Here is a 20,768-nt window from a genome sequence, read left to right as displayed (position 1 = left end):
CCCTGCTGGAATCACCCTCATTATTACTTTTGTCCAAACAATATACAGTAGTCTTTACATTCAAAGAATTCGAAAACGTGTGTCTGGAAAGCAATTTGACAGTTAGGTCATGCTCACATGTAAAAACCCAAATTACAAGTGCTGACAGTATCAGTATCTTACACATCCCAGAGCCTACATCTCTAGAAAAGTATGAACTTTCCTTACATAAAGGTGTTATAAAATCTACCTGCAAACAAAATAAGATCATTTAGATGTTTGAAAGGACTTTGACCTTAATCATTGAAAGAAAAAAAATACAGAGAGCATAGTGAAATTCTGAAACATTAAAATGAAAAAACAATTTTCCCATATTTGAATCTCTCCAGCTATTTTACACATCAAGTCATGCAATGATGGTTATTGCCACAAAATCTGGAGCTGTATCAAGATGAGCTCTCCATGGACTGAGGACCGACAAAGCTGAGAGAGGTCATCATTACTAAAGCTTTGTGAATATTACTTGTCAAATGCATGAACAATTGCAAATACCTAATCAGAGCTATCCAGCGCCGCAGCATGAAAACAGCTAAACAGCAGATACCAAAAGTTACCTCTTAAATCGTGCTTTGAACCAGCCTTGTCATTAAGCTTCATACATCGATAAAGGATATTCCATGCAAAGAGTGAGGTTTCAACATTTTAGGTGTTGCTTCTTCCAAGCGTTGCAATAAAATATTTTATTCTATAGCAGCGTAAACCACAATTTAGCTAACCTGATTTGAAGGAAGTTCTCTAGTCTTAGGCTCTAATTTTAGTGAAAACAGTAATAAGCTCTTTCCGTCAAATCACAAAAATATACTGGACTGACCTTCCATTGTTCCTTGGGAAGCAGTCTCACTACCACGACGTCACCATTCAGGGCTCTGTTGCGAGCAACCACTCCATCAATAAAGATATCACGAGTCCCGTCCTAGTCAAAGAGGAAGAAAAACAAATGCCACAACAAAACGAGTTGGTATGAGGTTTAAAATACTATCATCAAAAAAAGACACCTTGGTGAGACAAACATTCTGCAGTTGTGCACAGAAATGAAATGGATTCACCAGATGCTCTTCAATATGCAATATCTTTCAGCAAATAAGTTCCTTCATAAGTATGTGCCAGCACAGTAGTTGCACAGTATTTACTCAAGGCAGAGCCAAGCCCTCAAAACGTATTGTCTGCAAATTCTGTTTAGTTCCTCTACAATTACTCTTGGGAATGGGTAGAGAGTTTTCTGCAGTCGCAGTTCTTCAAGTATTAAGTTCCCAGTTCAAGCACTGCAAAAGCTATCGCTCAGAACATGCCTACAAAACAGTCTGCAAAGTGCCCCGTGCAGAGCTGCCTGCTGCTCTCCTGGGAAAGCAAGGGAGGAAGGACAAGCAGTGCAGGACAAGCAAGCCAGTCAGTGAAGGTGGCATGGACAGAGGCTGAGGGTGTAGTTTCTTCTTTAAATGAACTAACACCATATATTCCACATACATTATTTGGTGTAACTAATGTTAGAACAGATTCAAAAAAATGATGACTACAGATGCCAAGTGCAAGCCAGAAGATCATTTACTGTAACAGGCATGTTGGGACACCTTCTCTCAAAACTCTTTGTTAACATCCTTGCACAAGAGCTTCTACTAATTGTAGACACTGATTATCCACCCCAGACATGTTTGGCATTCTGCTAATCTAGATTTGGATTGGAAGATTTTCTTCACGGGGTGAATAAAGATGAAGTTTTCCAAAGATGCTAACGCAGAGGTTTTAGTTTTTAAAGGATTGCTAATTTTGTCCTTTTTGGCTTATTACCTATAGCACTCTTGCTGCTTTCATTCCTATTCCCCCATAATTCAGTATACGAAGAAGTCCGTGCATCTGCTTACAGTACCACGAACGTGTCAAACAATGCGAGCGTTTAGTTTCAACGTGAGCAGTCACCACAGTTTTTCTACAGAGAAAACTTTTCATCATTTTGAAGTACAAAAAAAGAGGATGAGTTTCTTTAGATTAGAACTTCATTGTCCTTCAATGAAAAAACAGCCTCACAGGAATTAAAATCTCCATCACAACTTCAGTGCCTTCTCAGATACACGCTCCTGAATCTCAAATGCTCAAGTAAATCTAATCAGAACTACAAGTATATTCAGTCTCCAAGAAAAACTTCTTTTATAACCTGAAAACATGAAGCCTTAATATCACAAATATCTTACTCTGCTTCGATACCAAAACAATAAAACGGCAGAACCCTGCCATGATGTGAAACTAAGGCCGTCCTCCAAGAGACCAAATTACTCTTAGAAAGAAAAGCAGCAGCAGCTCAACAGCTGTGTGAAAGCTGCCTCCCATGACAAGATGCAGAAAAATTGCAAAGCCTCTTGGACCAACATAATTCAAATTGGAAACCGTTCTTTTCAAAAAAGCCAGATTTTTTACACATGGTCTTATTCGTCATTTCTCCCCACCCCCTTCTTTCTGCCCAAGCTCCTTACCTAAATCCACCACACGTATAAAAAGAAAAGTTCAAAGCCACATTTTAAGGAAAATGCCTCTTTTTTTTTTTGTCTGTACATGCAGCTGCTCTATACTACAAACACAGGCTCGTATTCATGATGATTTGTTTGTTCTACGCTTTTTTCCTGTTTTCTTTCTCCTGCGTCCAAGAAAATGGAAGGCAGACCCTTTCCTCTACTCTGTATAAAAGTGCCTGATGTGTCACACCACTTAAAGCTTCATCTCCATACTGTGCAGGAGCCTGATCTTGAATTACAGCCACTCTCACTTAATACACATATATATGCATATATATACATACACACTGTTTTACAGCAGTCAATTTCAGTGCCTACAACAACAGGTGTAATCAGGAGTTTGCCATCAGCTTTGTTTCTTGCCTTGGGGCAAAACCATTTCTGTACCTAGAGCTCCAGGCCCATGATTCGGGGTGAACTTCCATACCTCCAAGAACACCTGCATATCCCACTTTTTCCTTCAGTGTCCTGAACTCCACACAGCTGGCCCTTCCAATCACTAACAAAGTTAAAACGGAACCGAACTACATCACAACACAATCCCTTGCAAAAATCTCAACTGCCCTCCAGGTGCAATGGAGCAGGGCACTGGTACTACTCAGTGGCCATCTGTGAGTATCAGTGGCAGGTCTCTGCCTCCATCAGACAAGAGGAAGACCTGCTACCCTTCCATCTGCTCTAGAAGTGTTCCACAAACGCAGCCCACCCATAGACACTCTACCACTCGTGCTCAGGAGCATCGTTCTTTAACTTGACAGTGTCGTCATTTCAGACATCACACCATGGAAGGCACAAGATATGAGGCAGAGATTGAAATGCTCGTGCCCATTCTCCAGGAGGTTTTTTAAGAGAAATGCTCCGGGCTTGCCCCTCAACTCTTCACGCAACAATGAGACAGACAGAGCACATTTGCAGCAAGAAATACCCTGGGACTTCTGCTGTTAGAAGGTGAACAGCTGTTGCATTTGAACTCCATGAAGCCGTAGCCAAATGAGAGCTGAAGGGAAAGGGGTACAGTGCCCGAGTCAACAGCAGGAGAGAAAGGGTGATTTTTCACAGCTGTAGCTCTTGCAGCATCTGGCAACGATGGGAAGTCCTGCAGAACACTAAGGCTGCAAACCCTCCTGCTACCCTCCCTGGCCACTGCTGTTATATGAACGATAAGCTTCCTAATGCATCTGTCGAAGAGAGGACCATGCCCACACCAGCCAGTCAACTCTATCTGGGTGTGATTCTGCTTGTTACCAGGACAAGGCAGATTCTAGGATCCAGGTCCACAAAGAAAAATAAAGTAGAAAGATAAGTGAGATATAAGTGAGATAACCTCAGCTAACCTTCCTTTGCAGAACAGTGAGCAATCTTACTGCGCAAGGCACCAGGGGCAACTAAGGGTAAAGCTTCACATGCAATTAAACTCGCAGGAGTAGCTGGATTTCACATTTAACCAAATACTTTTTAATTTCAGAGAATATATTTAACAGCTTACACTTATCACACCTCTGAGGCCACCTGTAAAGAAAGGATCTCAGTTCCTTGATCACTTACACACTCAGTCCTGCTTTACTGATGTACTAGAGAGCTGCTCTGTACTTCTTCCTCTAGTTCGTGTTAAGAATCTGCTTGATGCACCCCTGACCTTTCTCCACCTCTGCGATGCCAGTCTTCTCTAACACAGGGGGCTCCGAAACATTATCCCCAATGAATAAAGTGAACGGACACTGCCACAAATTTCAAGGCTTTGAGTCCAAGCTCCAGCACAATAGTGCTGTCAGTAGCAGGGGCAACAACAGGGTCAGTGTTTCACTGCCTTGGTGCAGGCCCTGCCTTCTCTCCCCCACACCAACAAACCATTTTAATATGAAATTCTCTCTCTCGTTGATAGTAACATTTTGACCAAGCCGGTTCCAGATAAAAAGCTTTGGCTATGCCAGCTGTGAGGTCACCTTCCTTACTGGAAGTCCTTGAAATTGTGAGAGCCCCTCTTTTCTGTCAAAAAAAAAAAAAAAAAAAAGGAAAGAAGAGAGAAGAGCCACAAACCAGTCCCGTGTGACAGAAGTACATCCTAAGCCAACCAATATACAGCTAGTGCAAAAGGAGGCACATGAAAGAGAATCACGCATATTATTTCTGGAATGACTTTTCAAATTAGCTCATGCAGCAGATCGAAAATGGAGAGCATATTTGTTTAGGGAAGATTAACTTAAATCAGTGGAAAGACTATAAAACTTCTGTAGCCATAAAGCGAGGGTTTACAATTACGCTATGTGGTGGTCCTCAAATCTGAGTTCAGCTGGTTTCTGTGGGACCCAGTGGTATCCCCAGTTTCGGCACAAGTAAGTAGTTCTTTGAGGTACGAAAAAGCAAAATTTGTTTGGGAATATCTGATTTAAAAGAAAATCCAGATCACATTCAGTTATTCCAACATATTCACCTCTGAGTGACCTTTCATACACAGCATAACTCCTGTATTAATGCACCTTTACTTATGAACTTTAAAGGATTATAAAATTACACTTACTGGAGATGGAATGAAGGCTTCATGGTACTTCTTAGGATTTATTCTCAAGGGTCCCTTAAAAAAAAAAAAGAGAAGGAGAAAGATTATGCCTGAATCTTATTAATTTTATATAAGATCAGTTAAATTAGAGAGCTGTGGGTAATACATCTACTGTGAAACACGAGAGATACATCTAAATTTCCATTATACATTTCAAGTCTTGACAACTTAGCATCCAAGCAATTTCTAGCCAAAAGGCAGTTCCATGATAGGCTTAAGCTGATCTACTACAGTCTGTCATGGAAGAGATGTTGAATCATTAGCTGTTGCTGCTACTGGATGAACTAAGGATCCAAGCCCTCCTGTTCCCTTCACATATTTTCTGCTGAGCATCCACCAACTTCATTTAAAAACAGACGACCGAAACCATTTGTTTTGCTCTGCTTTGGAAAAGGAGAGCGTTGGCTTTGCTTATTTTGGAGAACAGGAGGTAAAAGGAAAAGATGACCTGCTGAGGTTGCATAGCAGCAGGTGCGAGCCTTTTGAGGCTCTGGCTGTTTAAGCAGTTCCTGCAGACAGACAGTAGCAATAACTCTGTGATAAAGAACATTTTCATAGATGAATCAAAATAATTTTCTAAAATCAAACATTTCAGGTCTAGAGCATTAAATTCTGCTTAAACGCTTTCAAAGTCAGTCTGTCTTAAACACATTTGAAACTCTCATCTGTCCGTTTTGTCTTTATTATCTTCCAACTCAAAGTTCAAGTCACCTGCAACAAATTCATATCATCCCTCCAAAGTAAACCAAGCAGTTCCTTGCAGTCAGGCGCATCCAAGAGAAAGGGAGAGCCAAACAAGGAGTCACAAGCTATGCAAGCGTGATTCCCTTCCCAAGAGGGTCCTGGGAGCTGGGATTCAGGTGGCTGCAGTTATAACTGAGAGCATTTGATTCTTATGGAAATACAGCTTTGTTAACTAGATAGCTGCCTTAATGCAGGTGTTTGCTTTGTGATGAAAAGTTAAAATTTTCTCCATTTGTGTATTTGAAATAACACCGGCCAATTTGTTATGTGAGCAGATTCCATCCGTTTGTGCTTCTGAGTTAAGCAATCATAGGAACCTCTCCCAGGAATTATTTTTTTTTTTTTTATTCTGGGAAACACTCAGACAACAGGAAAACAAAGCTAATTACATATGAAAGTTTTGCTGCCTTGAAAAGGAATTTGCAGATTTAGGAAGATTTTCATTGTTTTATTTGCTTAAGTTTGGAAACATTAGCACCGTATGTTCTATATTCTTTAGGCATTATTTGAATACTTCGCTGTGATGTTTTAATTTTTGCCTTATGTAACTAATACTAATGAGCACGCTAGCCATGTGGCAAGCACAACCCAGAACAAGAAAAAAATAAACAAAAACAAACCATTGGGAGCAGCCATGGGGATACTTTATGCCTCATGATACTTTACAAAAATCTCCCCATAGTCTTTTCCCCCGTTATTTCCCAGAATCAACTATCAAAAACAATACACTCTTAGTAACAGAAGCTGCTATGGAGAGAAAGGAAAAACTGAAGACGGGTGCTTGCTCCGCTTGACAATGAGTCAAACAATTCCCATAGCCAGCATCTACCCAACAGCACAAAGCAGATGAGGGGATATCTTGTGTTACTCTGGAGAACTCAGTTGAATAGTTTGGGACAGCTGTCAATCAGCCAGGTGCAAATGCCCATTATGTGTGTGAAAAATCATGTTTTGTGTCCATGGTCCAGAAGGCACCAAAGGGGCTACATGCACACAAATGCCTAGCTCAGGCAAACACACACAAAAAAAGTGTTACCGTGCTTAGTGCAGTGGGTTTCTCTATTTTATATGCACTACCTAATTATGATCAGCATTAGAATTCTTACGTCAAGTAGCATTAAAATACTCCAGCCTTTTCTTTTAAGCAAGGAACTCCCAAAATTTATCTTAGAAAGCAGATGGGCCCTATTATCTGTGCCTATGAAAATCCTATTTACAATGTTGTACATTTCACGCTGTGATATCATATCTGGAACCAGTCACTCTCCCCATCTGTAATGAACAACTGTTCTCATATGTGTATTCGGGGGTGAGGATCTGGCTGCAGAGTCTCATGATGTCACACTAATGTTATATTATTTTACAATAGCTCACGAATAATAGCTGCTATATTTATCAGTGTTTTTATGTCAGTAGGGCCTTTGTTTTGAAAAGGAAGAAAAAGGTTTGGAGGAAGGTTTCTAAAACACTTTCTGATGATTCCAGTCAGCTTCACAAAGAGTTGCCAAAAGTTTCTGACCTCAACTTTCTCCAGCAACATACAAAAAGGTCATGATTTCTCGAGTTCCTCTGCTAGAACCAGGAGAGGCAACACTCAGACTAAGCTTCAAGCATCTCAAATCAAGCAGCGTGTACCAGGTATCCTAACACATATGCCTCAATTGGTTTGTATGTGTCCAAAAAAAAAAAAAAAGTCAGGGTTCAAGTACCTGCCTGCTACCGAGGCCAACTCGGAAAAAACAGCCCACAAAAATCAGGGAAACCCCAGCCTTCATACGCACAAAGGAACAGCTCTCCAAGAAAAAAAAAACATCCTCTTGATGGCAACACAGGCCGAGAGCCTCTGCATGGTGCGTACTCACTCCGCCTGACCCCAGCAGCCCGGCAGGGAGGGTCTGGGAGACGCTGGAGGCGTGGAGCAGACATGAGGTTCTGGCTGGCACATCGCAAGATGATCATGGTCCTTTGGGTCAACGTTCCTTAATGCACAACCTGACTTCATCTGTTGTGCACGGCCAACACCATCCGCTTACGTAACTACGCAGAAGTTATTCAATCTTGTTTGCCTTCAGAGCAGCCTCTGTGATTCCAATTAGCCTGATACGCTTGGTGTTTGCTCACCGCAGACAGCTTTATGGGCAGGGAAGTGGGAAGTCTAGGCGCTCCTAAGCACCTGTGCTCAGATCCCCTTATCTTGTGGAAGGACACTTCTGCACATGTCCCTTGATTAAATGAATCCAGGAATCCCGCAGGGCACAATTCTCCATGCAACTTACTGAAAACTGAATTATGTCAGATACAGTACCAGAAGTCATTAAGACCATTACTATTGACAGACATCAGTGCCCATAAAGATACGCTTTTGTTCTTCCTTATTTAGGACTGCTTAATCTTCATGCCACTTGTTTCATCTAAGAGATCTCCCACATCTGCCGGTAGTTTGGGCTTGCAGGCACATTTAGTTGCACTGCTCCATTGCCAGGGCACAGCAGCATCCTCAGAGCTCACAGTAGGGTCTCTCCTCTCTAAGACACCTCTGATGTTCTCACACCAGCCAGACCCAGTGTTTCCAAGATGTTCCAGGGGACTCAGCTGCTCAGAGCTGTGCTTCTGACTGGCTAGCACTCAAGTTTGCTCAGGACCATCATATTCAGACTAGCAGGTTTCTTTTCTTCTGCAGGTTCTCGTGGAGCGTTTTTGCAGGCTACCATGCCAGATTAATGCCTTGCATTTGGGGACTAAAGCAACAGGCATTTATTGACTGTCTCTTGCCACTGTACAGAGCAGTGCTGAATATTTGTCCATTCACTGAAAGTGCTTTCAAGATCTCACCTATCCTCTTTAGAGCTGCAGTGATGAATGGTCTTGATGAGATCATGAGGATGAATGAGTAAAAAATGAGAGATACTGAGCTGGGATGCCCATGATCTGACACTCAGCCCTAAATGATTAAATACAAACTAGAGCTTCAGCTGTTTCCCTGAGACATGGAACTGGGTGAAAGGAAAACAGCTACAGCCTAAGAGTACATATGACTCTTAGAGTCACACAGCACATGACCTGGAGTAGACACTACACACTTCCAAGAATTGGGGATTCTTTTGCCAGATAGCATGCAGTCACAGGTCTCATGGGACTTAGTACTCCACTGGGATTCTCAGGTAGTAGCCATAGTCTGATGTGCCTCATCTGCAGCTGCAGTCGACCTCACCAGCAGTCTACACACTCTTAATTGCACTTAATGCTGTCAGGCTGCATTACCAAACAGGTACCAAAAACATTCCTGATGGTAAGGCAAAACCTTTAGTTGTTGCCATATGCCACTGCAGCCACCTCAAATCAAATAAGAGGAAGTCCCAGCTCAAGGCTGCCAGTTCTTCCCTCATCACCTGCTTCCCAGCGTGGATGCCTACGAGATTCTTTAAAAAGGCACTGACCTGGGGCCTGGGTAGCCCAGAGGGGCACACTGATAATCAGCAAGGATATGCTGTGCAGTCATTTTTCTGAAAGCTAAGAGTTGATCAAATTGGTCTTCAGGAGGGAATTAGGCTATCTTAAATGTGGAATCCTCAAAACACAACAGAAATTACACCATTATATTATTATGCAAGAATTACTATGCAATTATAATAAGAAATCAAAAAGGTAGGTAATGCCATTTGCAGCTCTGATGTACTGATGCAAATATCAACCTCACCAGCATCACAACACAAATTAAATGTCAGTGCACCAGTGGGTGTTTGGGTAAATGATGCCTCAGCATGAGTGTCTGTCATGCCCTCGCTGACTTCCACCTGCCTTTTCCCCAGCCAATCTGACCTCACTGGGGTGCTGGGTGTGTCTTGAGCATTACATCACGATGAAGACTATTACAGCTGCTGTTGTAGGAGACTCCTCTTCTCCTGCACCTCAGTCTTGCCTGCTTTTATGCAAAACTCTTGTGGGTAGCTGGATCACAGAAACGGCAGGTCCAACCCCCATTTTGCTAGATACTGGGAGAAGAACTGCTGCCTACTTACGGCTTCAACTGTGCTGCTCCAAGTGGAAGCAACAAGTCCAATCTTTGATGGGCACAGAATCTGCAAAATGGGAACTCGCTAGCTGTTCAAGGCAAATAACCAAAAGCACACAGGCAACTGATTTTCTAATACAGCGATGTGCTCTTCTGCTCCATCTACTATCTGTGCCTTACCTCAGTAAACCACGCTGTCATCAGAGGTTGGGGCAGCCCTATGACCTTAAGGGAGCACGAAGAAAATTATGCCCATTTGATATTAATGTAGCCAGTTGTATCACAGTTTATAACACTTTACTGTAATGCCATGGTAAGTACAGCCCTACGAGACCTCAGGGACCAGAGCATTACCTGCATCTCCCTTTTTTTTTCTTTGTGGGAGGGAGACTTCTGGGAAGATTTGGTAGAAACAGATTGACAAAAGAAAAGTATATCTGGAAGAAAAGGCATCGGCACCTCACTGCCAAGGACTAATTAATGTCTTTGTGAGGAATTTCAGCAAGAAGTATCTTGCTAAGGCTATTCATTTTCTCTTAACACTGACAAAGATAGAGGCTGCCAGCACCTGCTATGCTTTTGATTGTCATTGTTAAAAGTAACAGTCTCCACAACAGCCACTACTGTGGCTAGCAGATCATCCCCGCAATTCATTGAGGCCGTGGATCCGGAATTTTACAGAACATCTGCAATCAAATCAAAAACTGTACTGCAGCTGGTCATAAAAAGGTTCACTCCATTTCTAGAACCTCCAGAGAAAGCAGCTACAAGCGGTGTATCGATTCCCTGTCATGCAATTAACTGACATTCACTTCCAACAATTGTCTGTGATTTCCACAGACTTATCACATGAGCGTGGTCATTGTATGTTCTAGGCACCTGAATTAGCTCTCCCCTTTTCAGTCCTGCTGAAACATCCTCCTTTGACATGTAGGCTTCAAATATACTCTTCTTCCTCCCTCGGGTGGGTTTATTTCGATTCTTTCTCTCGCTTGATGTTGTGGCAGCAGCGTAGGGTCCTCCTGCAAACAGAAATTCATAAGTGTTATCTTGCCCACCAAACTTCTCTACATATCTTAACAGCAGCTGTACAAAGACTCTGTACTCTAGCTTGAACTTCTGAGAAGGGTTTGCCTAGAAATACTGGCACCCGACTTCAGAGCACTGAAAATCCTGGAATGATCACATTTTACAAATAATTAAGTCTTTTACAGATCATTTTAGAGTTAAGAGCATTCATCCCAGCCCATCTTTTAATAGCGCTTAGCACATGCTTCAAGGCAGCTTATTCCTGAAGCATGTACGCACTCTGCTTTAATACCTCTGGGAGTTCCCAGTTGTCTAGGATTTATTCTGCTGTCTGAATTGCTCATTGTTTCTGTCTGCGATTCAGAGAGTTGTCTCTTCCTATCGAAGTTCTGTGGAGCTCTTGTAGATTCAGAGTTGTTTCTGGTCCTTGCAAACCCTCTCTTTTCTGCACCTGAAATCAAACACAAGTTTGAAATAACAGAGGAAGGAGGGAAGAAGCCCATTGCCAGCTCACGGTCCTCGTGAAACTCATGGTCTGCAGTGCTTCAGCACAAGTCACAATTGTGAGTCATGCTCTTTATCCAAAAGAAACGATGTCTTCATTAGCTCATTTGTAATCTGTTGGCTCTTCGTGCCTCTTAATCCACCACCAACTTACTTTAGCATAAACGAAACTCTGGAAATTACGATATTAAAGTTGGATACAACCCTTCCAAAATCCTGGGAAATTCATTAGAGCGTATAAAATGTGAAATTGTTCAACTGTTTCCAAAGCCCCTGCCTCCACCCCATTAAGCCCCCACATAGTGAGAAAATATAACTTCCCTGCAACTTGCATTTAAAATTACGTAGTTCAGGGAAAAAGGAAAAAAAAAATCACAACAACCCACCCTGTACTCATTAACTTTCGAGCTACCAGAGGCAGCAATGCACACGATGACAGTGCAAAGAAATGCCAAGGCTCCGAATGCCCAGCCTGCTCAGAATAGGCCACGATCGTATGAAAATATTCTGCAAAGACTCACCCCTTCCTTCCCTGCCATCACCTCAGACCCTTCCCTACAGCCAGGAGAGCAAGCAGCAGCTTCCAAAGCGTATGCCAACGCTGTTCCACGGATCAGCACATTGGAATGCAACCCAGCGCCGTGCAGCTGCCCTCTTGGCCCTCCACCTGGATACTGAACATGTCATCACAGCTTTGCCTTCCAGCCCCTCCTGGCTACGCTCCCTGGGTCCAAGCTTGTACCTGCAAGTCAGAAAATGTGCAATGCCAACTTATTTGCTAAGGGGCTATCCAAGTTACAAGGCAATTTATTTTAATTTCTTTTTTTTTTTTTTTTTTTTTTTAATGCACAGTATCCTTCACAAACTAAACTGGAAATCGCTTTATGGAATTAAACTGAAGCAGCGGGAAGAAAGGGTAAACAAAACACTACTTCAGCAGAGAGCTTTAAATACACGGTACAATAAGGAAAATCTGCTACTTTACCGGGTCACAGACAAAGCAACTTCCACATATAACAACAGGGAAATCAGCAGGAGGAGGGAGGGATCCTCCTAACTCAAGAGAGGAGAGACCAAGACAAGAAGCGGGACAGCTTGAGGTGCTGGCTCAGGCCAGCCCACAAAAATAATCAAATGCCACAGCAGTAGCTTCAAACAGGATGCTGAAATGAAGAGGGAACCTACGTGTTAAGTAAGGATAAGGATAAGGGCAACGTAGCCTGGCCTTTTTCTACATGATCAGCCGCTTCACGCTCCCTACACACGCTTTCACAGAGGAGACCAGGGAGGCTGCAGCTGTGACACGACAAAAACACAACTGCAGATTTAGACTTCAACGGGTGCCCAAGAGGCGATGCTACCTGCACCGACCCCATTATACGGAACTAAAATCATTTGATTTGCAAACGCCTGATTTGCAGCTGCCCTAAGGGTCAAAGGATTAGGTTCAATAACAGAAACTTAAAATAAAAGCACAGGCTGGAGAGATCTGAGCAGAAGAGCATTTGAATTGGCAACACTGCAGGCTCTGGAGTTCTTCAGAGACATTTTCATGAAGGAACCTCACCTAAATACCGCAAAGAGAACAGGAAGCAGGATCTTAGGAAAATGATAAAAAAAAAGCAAGGCCCTAGACCCAGCAAGGTCAGACAGCCTGGCCCACTGGAGGTCCTTCAAAATAGGTGAGGCAGATGTGTGTCACAGCCCGTCTGAAAGAGTCGTTTGTTCCTTGAGGTAGCGCAGGAGGTTACACGAGCTCTCAAGGTCCTCTCCAACCCTTGTTTCTATGACAGTGAGTCACCGAAAATACTATTATGAATTAGAGAACTCGGGATAAAGAGAAGGCTAAATCTTAGCAGGTAATTAAGGAGGAGCTGGAGAAAAAACAGAATTAAAAAGCAGGAAAAGGAGTATCTAGTAAGTTTGGAAGTGAGCTGAGAGCCAGAGGTGGCCTGCCGAGAAGAGCTGCCCCAGCACTTGCTGGGGCTGTCACTTCCCAAAATCCTGGGCCACCGCTGCCACAAGCGATGCACCACAGCAAGACACGGAGCAGCTCCTCTCCGTGCCAGAGGGAGACACCAGACGCAGTCACACACTTCCAATGCTCAGGCCTTCGGTTTGCTCTTCAGCGGTCCTCTTCATTCACTCAGGCTTGGACTCAAATCCAGAGAAAAAAATGTACTCCAACGACCAAGTTGTGCTTCAACGGAGCTGGCTTGCAAGCCGCTTTACACGCAGCCACTTTGGATAAATATCTGACCGCGCTGGCCTCGACATTTACAGCTAAACAAAACCAGCCCTGTTACAAAGCCACAGACAACTGTCACAATTAGCACTCAACTGGAACGCCTCTGATTCCACACCAGTGTCATTTCTCGTGTTTCTCCTTTTAAAGGGGAAAGGAAACCACAGGTTGCCATCTGTTTCAACCAGGCTCAGAATTTGCCTCTGTTATACACCTGTCCCTTAACACTGCAGGTTAGAAATATTTCTCACGATGAGCTTTCCTGCTGACCAGCATTAATTAATATTAATTAATTAATATTCTGGTGGACAAACAGACATGGTTCTACAGAGCAAACGTTCAACAAAAATCTCAATAGATAGCGTAGGGTACATTGAGAATATCCTTCCTGAAATAACTGCAGGGATGGAATTGGTACAACTCTGTTCCAGCAGCAGCTGTGGCAGGATGCCTGCTTTTTTCTGCGCTGTTACAGTTGTGTGATTTGTAAGATAAAGTTTAGGATAAGGAGCAGCACGTAACGCATTCGAGGCATTAAATATTCGAAGACTTAAAAAATAAGTAAACAAATAGCATACAAAATTTTTTTTAAATCTTCAGTAGAGGTGAGACTGAAGTGGAGCGGCTGGGAGCTGAGGGTGGTTGGGAGATCCCAACCGGGGTGGTGAAGCACCAAACGTGTGCACGTGCAGAACCACTCAACGACTGAGTGCAGAGCAATGCTAGTGCAAGACGCAGACGCACCCACAGCACAGCAAATACAAGGTGGTCAGGTACGAGCTTCTGGCTGCACGGATGGCACGGAGCTGCTCTGGGGATGCAGTCCCCGGGTCTTCTAGAGGCGGTGACGCTGTCAGCAGGAATTAACAGGAGTTACAAATTGAGGGAAGGGGGTTGGTTGACTGTTCCTTACCTGAAGTCCTCCTGGGGGGACTTTGGCTGTGACAACCTAGTTACCCGGCACGGAGGCTCCCTACGAAGGTGGCAGAGGAGCACCTAAGCAGGAGGAGGCAGCGGTTCTACACGCACAGCAGGGAAGCGCCAAGATCTAGCCCCAGGGGAGCACTCTGGGAAACAAACAGCTCCCACCTTCATGGCAGGAGAGGCACGAGAAGCGTGCGGCTTGAAGACGGGCCCAGCCAGTGACTTGCTTTTACTCTGATGCAGGCACCACAAAAGGAGCAGAAGGGATGGAGCCGGAGGCTGGCTCCAGCTGGGACCCGCAGCCCAGCACCCGGAGCCCGAGCCCCGCTCGTCACACCTCCGCTTCAGCGCAGCGACATTGCGCAACGGCGCTTTTTGATCTTTCAGCCTATCTATTCATCTTATCTCGGGGAAAAAACTGCACACGGCAGCTTCCCAGAACGATCTGATCTGCCTTACAGGAAAAAGAGGCAGTTAGATGGTTCAGTTTAGCTTATTTCAACATAATTCAGGCAAAATCACTCGATAGCTTAGGTTTAGGAAATTACTGCATTTAATTTCACATCTATTAGTCAGTTGATCAACTAGATGGTCAACTAAATCAACTGATACGTTCAACTAAACATGAACTTAGCAAGGCCAGGGAGTCTTTAATTTTCATACTAAAATTTGCATATTACTTCCTGTAAGAAAGGACCAAGATCCTAAATTTGATTTGCCAAAACTAAAACGTTTCCAACTGCCTACTAACACGTGGCAAGCTGTTTGACTACTACCAGCAGGGACGGAAAGGATTTCTTACTGAATTTTCATTAGCACATGCATGACTCCCTGGATGCAGCTCATCCAGCATCCAGCATCAACTGGTTTTACCTGAAAGCCCAAAGTAAATCCCAATATACGGTCACCTCTGTATAGCACTCCCGTTCCTGTCAAAGGACATCTACTTTCACTCACCATTTTTACCTCCTGTTACACGTCCAGCTGTCACCAACCCAGCTCTCCCGGCAGGGACAGGAGCACCTGAGAGCGTCGAACCGTCAGCATTAGCTGGAAACTGCCCCAGAGGTCCCACCCCACCAACAGCCACTTCAATGTGTTCCTTCTTTTTAATAAAAAAGACGTGACGTTGAAGGGAACTATATCCCCCATTATTATGAACTTTTTCAGCACTAAATACTTCCATCTACTACTTACATTATCGGCCCAGGACCGGGCCTGCTGGCTCTGCCATTGCTAAGGGGATTTTCCATCGCTCCCCGGTGTTAGATCATGATCTACATGTGCAAAGGAATCTTTCAAATACCATCGCTTATCCAGTTAGTGTAAGCATGAAAAGAAGCAGAAGCGTATCCCAGAACTGATAACATGCAATAGAACAATCTGTTATCAGTTAATGAGATGCTCTCAACACATGGTTACTAAATATTTGTCCGTATTCCTCCAATGGTTCCCTTCATAGCTGACACATTGGGATGACTTAAGCCGATTTCCTTCAAACCTTCCAAGAGGTTCCCTGACATTTAATTCTTCAAGAGAGCCCAGCTATGCAGTTACTAAGCCACTGGAAGGATACACCCATCAGCCAGAAGGCACGGCACGGTGGCTACCCGTGGTGACCCAGCATTTCCCACCCAAAACTCAAGGATTAACCCACTAAAGGCAAGGAGAACTACTCCAACACCAGCCCCTGCTTAGCTCTGCGCTCTCGTCTCAGCCCGGCTGAGCTAAACAGAGCATGTTCCTTCCCATCCCCAGTAAGGACCCCAGGAACAGAGTCCAACCACAACACAACCCCAGGCACCAGCTCACAGATCGCCAAGTTCAAGCTGGTCCTTGGGCTCCTGGCGGAGCTTGCAAAGCAAGTTTTAGAAGCCAAACTCTGTCTTTTAGCAAACGAATGCTTTCTGCTACCCACCAAGAAGTCCTGCCTGCAACTTTACTTCACTATGGAAGCTGACATATAACCGGGCACATTAACAATCCCAGAATGAAAGTTCAGCCTACAGAAACCCTGCCTGGTTTTGAAGACATCTAGGAACCCAAAAATCCCAGATCCCAGTGTCGATGCAGCTGTACCAGGCAACTACTCCTTTCTTTCTCCAAAGTCGAATAAATTCTACTAGCAAAAGCATATTTTGCCAGTACAAAGTGCCTTAACATCAGGGAGGTTTTGCTAGGATCCCCACATCTTCCCCTTTCATAGATGTAAACAGGCAACGTAAAAGCTATTTGATATATTCTGCTGCTCAACGGAGCCTCCAAAAGAGCTCCCTCTCAAAATCCAAAAGCTGAAACATGTTTGTTAAATTGTTTTTAGCTTCTAATGCACCAGCAACATCCAGTACATGCCATTTCATAGAAGTGACTAACTCATACCCCAAGCACTTCAATGACCACTACAACATCCAGGATCAGATGACCTCACACGGGCAAAAACAACAAACACCAGCAGAGAGATCTCAAATGCGAGCTATGACAATAAAAACACTGGTCGTAGACAGGTCACAAGTAACCAGCTATTTATGTTTTCAAAAATATTTTGTGGATTTAAGAGATTAAATGTCCCGCTAATGGTAACAGCCAAGTACTTTTTTGTTCTGTTTCGTTTTAGAAGGAAAAACACAAAGACAGCTGTCGGTGTAGCTGTTCAGAGAAAGACTTCTGTACCAGAAAGAAAAAGGATACTCCTTGGACGGTATCTCGAGCAAAATGCTGTGCTAGTGGCCCAGCAACACAAACAGGACCAAAACCCACGCACCACGCTCCCCGCGAGCTCAGCTCCACTCCAGCCCGTGCTCGGGATCAGAGGGAGCTCAGCTCCCCGAGAGCCTCAAACCACGGCCACCTCGATGCATTTACAGCAACGGGTTAAATAAAGCCGACGGTTCAAGATGAAAGACAAAGCAATAGGGAGAAATGAGGATGTCATGGGAAAGAATTCATTAGAGATTTAGGAGTGGAAAGGCGAGACTTGGAGATAGGCTATCAGTTCGGTGAGGTTCCATTGCAGCAAAGACTTTCTGGAGATAAGCCTGGTAGGCAGTATGTCAAATGTCCAATCTGTGGGCTAAGAGAAAGTCTGAGAGCACGTTCTCCTTACCACAAGCAAACAAATCTCTGATGAAGCAAACCCAAATAATCCTGAACTGAAGGTTCTGCAACACTCCTGTGCTGCACCGCAATCCAAAAAAATCCAGGACTGCGCCACGGAGCTGAAGGGAGATCCTACAACACGACCACGGGTCCTCCTAAACTGGAGAGGATGTAGGAGATCTGAAGTTACCTTAATTTAAAAGTAGGTAAATTTCTGGGAAAGGGAGTATCGTGGTGGAAGAGGAAGGTGACATGGCAGCACTACAGGGATTTGGGCAGATGGCAGATTGCATAGTTAAGTTTAAAGTTAATTAAACGGTCATTCAAAGAAGAGAAACAATGCAGACCTACATTTACATGCGTGGGCTCGGCCAAAATGCAAATCATATGCAAATGTCCTGAACCGAGGGGGTGATGTATTGAAATTTGGCTGCCAGGCCTCGCTCCCATGCCCACCAGTTTGCACTAATTGACCCATTATGACGGGCCACTGGGGCCCAGCCACAGCGTAAACCCGAGCTTCCCACAGTCTAGACAAATCAAAAGAGAAGACAGCCCATGCACGCACCTCTGAAACCTGATTTCAGAATTGATTCAAAGCAACCGGTTCCTCCAGCAGCAGCCCAACTGGTCACCAGTAAGAGCAGCCCCAGCCGTGCCGGCCAGCAGCTTGCCCACCAGTGCGGCCGCGCTCTTGCGCCAGGATGTGGTCCAGCCATCGGCCATCTGCGCGCCCGGGAACAAAGCCGGAGCATCCTCTCGTCCTGCCTCTCTGGGAAGGGTGATTCTCCCAACATTTTTGGCAGGAAGTCTGCCAAAACCTGCACAGAAGGGTTGGAGGAAAAAGCACAAAGGGAATCCTGGTCCCATGGGGGACGAAGGCATCCTGCGCCCCGGCTGGTGACCAGCGGGACGGAGAACTACAGGCTGCCATGGTTTGAGCTCACAGGGCCACAAGCTGCTTGTGGAGCTGACCATGCCGCTGCATTTGGCTGTAAAAATTCAGACCCTGGAACATGCCACTGAGGATGAAACATCCCCACTGAGAGACGGAGGTAGCAAAAAATGAAGTGGCACGTCCACGGATACAAAGGAGGGGCAGAGGCAGAGACAGAAGCACACTTCCAGACTCGTGCCCAGCTCACTCTGCATGGTGGGAAGCTCACGTTGCCGCTGCTGTTTTGCTTTAAGCTGCAGCACGGGCTCAGTCACAACTATTGTGTTGTACGCCCTCAGATTTCAATATGGACCTAGGGAAAATGAAAAATGGTGTTGCTGACTTTGGCTTTCTGAAAGGGCCCGTGCTTTGAGGGAAAAAAAATGAAGTGAAGAAAAATGCACAATGGATTCTTTCTGCTGCAGAAAACAATGCTGTGGAAACTGCTCCCGCCTGCCAAGATCATGTGCCCGCGACACCGTGCTTCCTCTTGCAAAACACTCCCAAGCATCCTCACGCCTGCAAGACTCTGCCTTCAGTAACTCAGACAGTAATTGCGGCTTTATTCAATTCCTCAGCGAGGTTTGTGTTGTAGGAATACTACAAGCGCAAGAGCCAAAGATACCATTCCAGGCTCTGCACAAGGGGTTGGTGACAAAACTCATTTAGTAGCAATAGACTAAAAGTTTATCAAAATAGTTACTGTGCTCCAACTGCGTGCGGCAGCTCAGCGGCGTTGTCAGGGAGGGGATACAGCTCTTCTGGTTTTCAGGACTCTCTGTGAACCTGCTCCACCCTGCCCGTGACCTCCTCACCACCTACCCCGCCTGATGACTGCGCTCCTCCAGGCTTCCACTCCTGCCTCGGGATGTGGGTCAGGGCTGCTTCCACGGCCCCCCGTCCTTCCCTTCGCCCAAATCGTCTTCCACAAGACATTCGGCTCTTTGTTTCGTCCAGCTACGATGCGAACGGGCTCGTTCAACACTTCAAGAAAAAAAAACACACTTCGAAAACATAACACCGCGGAAGTTCTCCCTTTGATTTCCCCGGGCTTCAAGCAAGCTCCTCGAAGATCAGAAGAAGTCAAGAGGCTTTGAAAGGCACCTGTCGGGAGGTGCTAATGCACTAGGAGATGTTAACAGCCGAAAATGAAAGAACTGCTTTCAGATCCATGCATATCCCGAGGTTACCATATGTGCTGCGGAATAAAACAACCTGCTGAGGAACCATTCCCCGTGCTGCCCGCCCTATGTATTAGGTACGTAGTTCATGGCCCTTAGTACTGTGGCGGAAAAAAAGGTTTAAAAAAACATACAAACGGAACAAAATGCCTTGTTGCTGCCAGCTTTTATTTACAGAAAGGCGGAAATAGTCTCCAAGGCATGACCTGCCCCATACATCTGCGGGCTGCAGCTGCTAGCGTTGACATCTTCCTTCAGCACCCGGGAAGTTTTTATTTTTGTCACCGAAGACATCATTTTACGCGGTGGGTCCCAACATCTTCTTTTCCATCCTGCCCCAGCCAAGTTACAACTCTCCATAGCCTGGATTTCCCCACAAGAGGGAGTTAGGGACATGCGGCCCACAGCACTTTGCGGAGCAGGGGCTTGAGGTGGGAGGGCGAGGGATGGCCACCAGCACGCACAGGCCACGGGAGCCACAAGCAGTGGCCGGAGAGCTGGGCAGCAACGAGAGCCCTGCAGCAACCAAGGCCTGCAGAGGAATCGCAATCAGCTGCTGATGACTGCTGCAAAGCGTGTGTCCTGCCTCAGGACCCTGTGTAAAGATGGTTCAGAGATGGTCTGAACAGGCCGGAGCTGACTGGGGTGTGTGGCTGGCTGACCTCGTGGATAGCAGAGGATAGAGGGCTTTCCGAAATTAAGTCCTGTTTGAACTACAGCACGCTTTGGAGTAGGGGGGAGAATTTCTTATCGAGGCTTTTAAATGTGCCGGTAAGAGCCCACATAGCACAAGCCTTGGCAGAACTGTTCCAGTGGTCATTTACCCTCCCTGCTAAATTGTGCTTTATTTCAAGCCTGGATTTGTTTAGCCTCAAATGCATTATATCATAATCCGCTCAACTGAGTAGCCTATTACTGAACATCTGTTCCCCATGTAGGCAATTTGCTGAGAGCTCCCTTCCCCCAAGCACCTCTTTGATAAGTAAAGCAAGGTTC

General features: G+C 45.0%; 1 protein-coding gene across 4 annotated transcripts in view; it reads right to left on the bottom strand.

The window, feature by feature from the left end:
- DIS3L2 (DIS3 like 3'-5' exoribonuclease 2) overlaps positions 1-20,768 on the bottom strand; it is a 192,424-nt gene that overhangs the window by 160,676 nt on the left and 10,980 nt on the right. For 2 of the 4 annotated variants that reach the window (XM_067002818.1, XM_067002820.1), the window contains 4 exons: positions 11,178-11,336; positions 10,736-10,878; positions 5,062-5,115; positions 851-952 (listed from right to left, as the gene is read on the bottom strand). In XM_067002818.1, coding sequence (XP_066858919.1) covers positions 851-952; positions 5,062-5,115; positions 10,736-10,878; positions 11,178-11,336 — 458 coding nt within the window. Of the gene's footprint in view, positions 1-850; positions 953-5,061; positions 5,116-10,735; positions 10,879-11,177; positions 11,337-11,910; positions 12,132-20,768 lie in introns of all 4 variants that reach the window. The other 2 variants (XM_048076646.2, XM_067002819.1) reach the window with 2 other exon arrangements.

The sequence above is a fragment of the Anser cygnoides genome, chromosome 9, assembly GCF_040182565.1.
Source record: "Anser cygnoides isolate HZ-2024a breed goose chromosome 9, Taihu_goose_T2T_genome, whole genome shotgun sequence".
NCBI lineage: Eukaryota > Metazoa > Chordata > Aves > Anseriformes > Anatidae > Anser > Anser cygnoides.
The sequence above is the reverse complement of the archived record's forward strand: the minus strand, read 5'-3'. Positions and strand labels throughout refer to the sequence as shown.